The sequence below is a fragment of the Triticum urartu genome, unplaced genomic scaffold, assembly GCF_003073215.2.
Source record: "Triticum urartu cultivar G1812 unplaced genomic scaffold, Tu2.1 TuUngrouped_contig_5254, whole genome shotgun sequence".
In the NCBI taxonomy this organism is placed as follows: Eukaryota; Viridiplantae; Streptophyta; class Magnoliopsida; order Poales; family Poaceae; genus Triticum; species Triticum urartu.
The window spans coordinates 2,428-6,126 of NW_024115915.1; the positions used below are offsets into that span (position 1 = coordinate 2,428).

The 3,699-nt window shown below is 47.9% G+C and overlaps 1 protein-coding gene across 1 annotated transcript; it reads right to left on the minus strand.

Annotated features, from left to right (window-relative positions):
• Positions 1-1,038: 1,038 nt before the first annotated feature.
• LOC125528973 (peroxidase 1-like) lies at positions 1,039-2,462 on the minus strand. Its single transcript, XM_048693390.1, has 3 exons — positions 2,191-2,462; positions 1,929-2,114; positions 1,039-1,837 (listed from the first exon to the last, which is right to left on the minus strand). Exons 1-3 carry the CDS (start codon positions 2,398-2,400, stop codon positions 1,250-1,252), a joined length of 984 nt encoding a protein of 327 aa, XP_048549347.1. The 5' UTR covers positions 2,401-2,462; the 3' UTR covers positions 1,039-1,249.
• Positions 2,463-3,699: the final 1,237 nt, after the last annotated feature.

Consider the following 3,699-nt stretch of genomic DNA (forward strand, 5'->3'; position numbering starts at 1 on the left):
GGGAAAATTTGAACTAGATGGGATTTAATCCCTGCCAATCTCTGTCAATCCCTCTCATTTTTCATGGAACCGAACAAGGCCTGACGAAGTTACTGGTTGCAGATCCCGGTCCTAGCAATGCAATGAGGGCTCATGGTGTATTATCTGGCGGCAGGTAGCCATGCTCAGATTTACCACTGATTTGCACTTGCGACGGGGACGCGTGATCGCCAAAGCGTCCCTTATGGAGGATTTTGGTGGCATTGTTGTCTCTAGTCCGTGGATATATAACATGCGCCACATGGGTGTCAATGCATGCACCTGGCAATAAAGGCCGATTGTGGCGGCTAGATCGCTTCATTGGTGTCTGCACAGTTTTGAGCTTGCTTGCTGATGGCTCTATATTTTACACATTTCTAGAGCTCATTTGTTGCATGTTCTCGGCATACATCAAGGCATGTTGAACCAAATAAATGTCCAACACATGATTACTGATTTTTACTCTTTTCATTGTGACAATTGCCTATTATTATTATTATTATTATTATTATTATTATTATTATTATTATTATTATTTGGTTTTTATTAGATTCCTTTATTTTGTGGTGTCTACAGGTGTTTTGGAGCAACCTAGGACCAAACACGATGAATAGGCCAAAGTTAAGTTCCTTACAGAGGACTTCCAGCATCGGATTTGCGCACTTCGGAAGCTAAAAAAAGTGAGACTTTTTCCAAATCATTATATAATACAATTGGTACGTCGGTGTCGTTCTCATGATTTCAACTAGATTAAGAACTTTGAAAACGTTGTTCGGATGAGTAAGTTATCACTATTTTCCCAGAAGAGGTCATAACAAAAGACGACCTCTAGTACGACAAAAAATGGTCCTACTGATGGTCGTACCAGGTGCAGATAGGCCCGAAAGTTGCCTCTCTGGATGAGATTCTTCATCAATTTCGTCTCCCTTTGTTACCTCGTGTTCCTTGGCTAATAAGGAAGAGTTTGAGAGAGGATTTGACTCAAGTTGAGCCCTTGAATGAAGGTGGAGGGTCCACATCTATGCAAGAGACCCAATCAGGCCTTCTATATATTGAAATGGCAATATCAGAGTCTTCGTCGTGTGTACAAGGAATTAACATGGTCGTAACGAAACAACAAATTAATGAAAGAAAAAGATTTGGGAGAGAAAGGAGCTATGGCAATCTTACAGCAATTTACAGGGGAAAAAGATGATCACGAATCAAAACAGCCTTGTACTTCTTCGGTGGCTTAATGGTTAACCACATTGCACTTCTTCCTGATCTCGCCCTGGCTTCCGGTGAGCGGGTTGGCGTTGCCCATCTTGATCATGGAGGCGGCAAAGTCGGCGAAGAACTCGTCCATGAAGGCGCCGGTGGCATGGCGCTGGACGTAGGCGCGGGTGAAGGGGTCGGTGAGGAGGGCGCCGTCAGAGTGGAAGAGGCCCCTCCGCTTGCTCACCAGCTTGAAGTAGTCGGTGTCGAAGGTCTTGAAGCTGCCGGGGTCCATCTCCACGAGGGTGGTGTTGTCGTTGAGGCTGGCACACTTGCTCTTTAGCCGCATCATGTACTGCGGCTCCAGCGAGGGGTCGATATCGCTGGGGTTCTCCATGCCGGTGAAGTTGTAGAGCCGGTCAGAGAAGGAGAAGCAGTGCGACGTCCCGATGGTGTGCCCGGCGGACAAGACGACAAGGTCCTTTGCGTCGAGGTTCACGGCGGCGAAGAGCTGGGTGAGCACGGTGAAGTTGGAGGTCGGGGGTGGCAGAGCGTCGGTCTCGTTGGAAATGGACACGCTGCCGTCTCGCCGGCCCAGAGGAACTGTCCAGAATGGACCCTTGCTCTGGAGAAACCATGATCGAGCAGCATTAGAATTTGGCTTCCACACGTACCGTGTCATTTGAAAAATGGCATAGTAGTAGTACTCTACTCACCAGCCATACTGCGTCCCTGGCAATGAGGGCGAGGATGTCGGCGCAGGAGACGGTGTCGGGGCAGGCCTTCTCCACCGCGGCCTTCACCCTCTCGACAAAGCCGAAGCCTCGCAGCGTCTGGTTCGGCTGCGCGTCCTTCTCCGCCGTCTTGTTGGCCGAGTCTAGCAGAACCGAGCCGTCGCACCCCTGCATATTCACGGTGGTCAGGCCATAGCGCACAACGGGGTACGGGCAGATACTGATGCATGCAAATGCAGCATACCCTGACGAAGCAGTCGTGGAAGTGCATCCGGAGGAGCGGCCCGGCGAGGCTGGGCGCCAGTGACAGCGCCCTCACCATCTCCTTCCTCACGACGTCCTCCACGCTGGGGCACGACTCGCTGTAGAACTTGTCGTGCAGCTGCGCCCGCGCGCACGTCGCCGCCACCGCCGCGAGCAGCAGCGCCACCATCGTCGCACCCCTACACGCCATCTTCTCGCCAAGAAGCTTGTTTCTTGCTTGGCTATGCAAGAAACGACGATGGCTAGGTGGCGAGTTGAGACGGACAGCCAGACGGAAGCACATCATTAGATGAATTCACTAATTTTCTCTAGACAGCGATTTTCTCACTAACTTACTAATTAGCCATCACGGAGCAAACTGCGGTGCCAAGTTCCAATCAGCAAAGGATACGTGCAACAAATGAATGCCACCACCTACTGGTAGTTTGAAGACATGGAAATATCATGATCCGTATATTTATATTGGCACCACATGCTATCCCGAATCAGCTTTGCTAAGTCTCAGTCGAAGCTATATTCGTTTGATCTTGCGTGAAGATCCGTGCAATTTCGATGTGGTCTGAAATACCTGTAACACCGGAATTTTGAGCCAGAAGCCAGATTTACAAACTTGAAAATAAATTTAAATTATGTTACAATTCATTGAAAGGTAGTAATTTTTTAAAGAATTTTTACATATGTCATCCAAAATTGCTTTGTTTTTTAGATTAAAAACCTTGCCAATAATTATGCTAATATTATGCCTTTGTCGAGGCCCTGGCCCAAAAGACCAGAAGAATTTAAATATCATGTTTTGATCAACATATAATTTGAATAATGATGTTTAAATTCCAAACATGGTTAAAATGATATTTATAAATTTGGGGATCTAGTTTTTATAAGTCTCAAGCTTGGTACGTGGTTGGAATTTTGTATTCACGAAAAACCAATGGATGTGAATCCCCCCCCCCCCCCCCCCCCCCCCCCCCCCCCCCCCCCCCCCCCCCCCCCCCCCCCCCGGTGTTTGAGGCAAGTAATTCTGCACGAAATTCAATATTTAAACCCGAATATTAATATAGAGATCCTACACCTACGAAAGTCTAGGTAAAGCCACCATAACAATCATACAGACATTCTAGAACACGACAAAGATAGTTGCCGTGGCAAGATCCTAAACATGCCCATTACCGGGTTGCATCTTATTGCTTGGTCATCTTGTCATATGCATCGACCGTCGCCTAAGAAAACCATACATTATAGGAAATGGCTTATAGGTGAACACAAATTTGTGACGGGCGAGACGTATGCCCGCCACTGGTAGACCGTTTCAAAGCTGGCCGCGTAATGCAACCTAATTGTGGTGAGCAGTAACAAAGGCCCGCCACTGCTTATTTGTACATCAGTGGCGAGTGTGACTGTTGCTTGCCACAGCTAAATTATGGTAAGCACTCTTACCAGGCACGAAGGAAGTACATATTATACACTTGTAGTAGTGGCCGGTCCAGTCGGC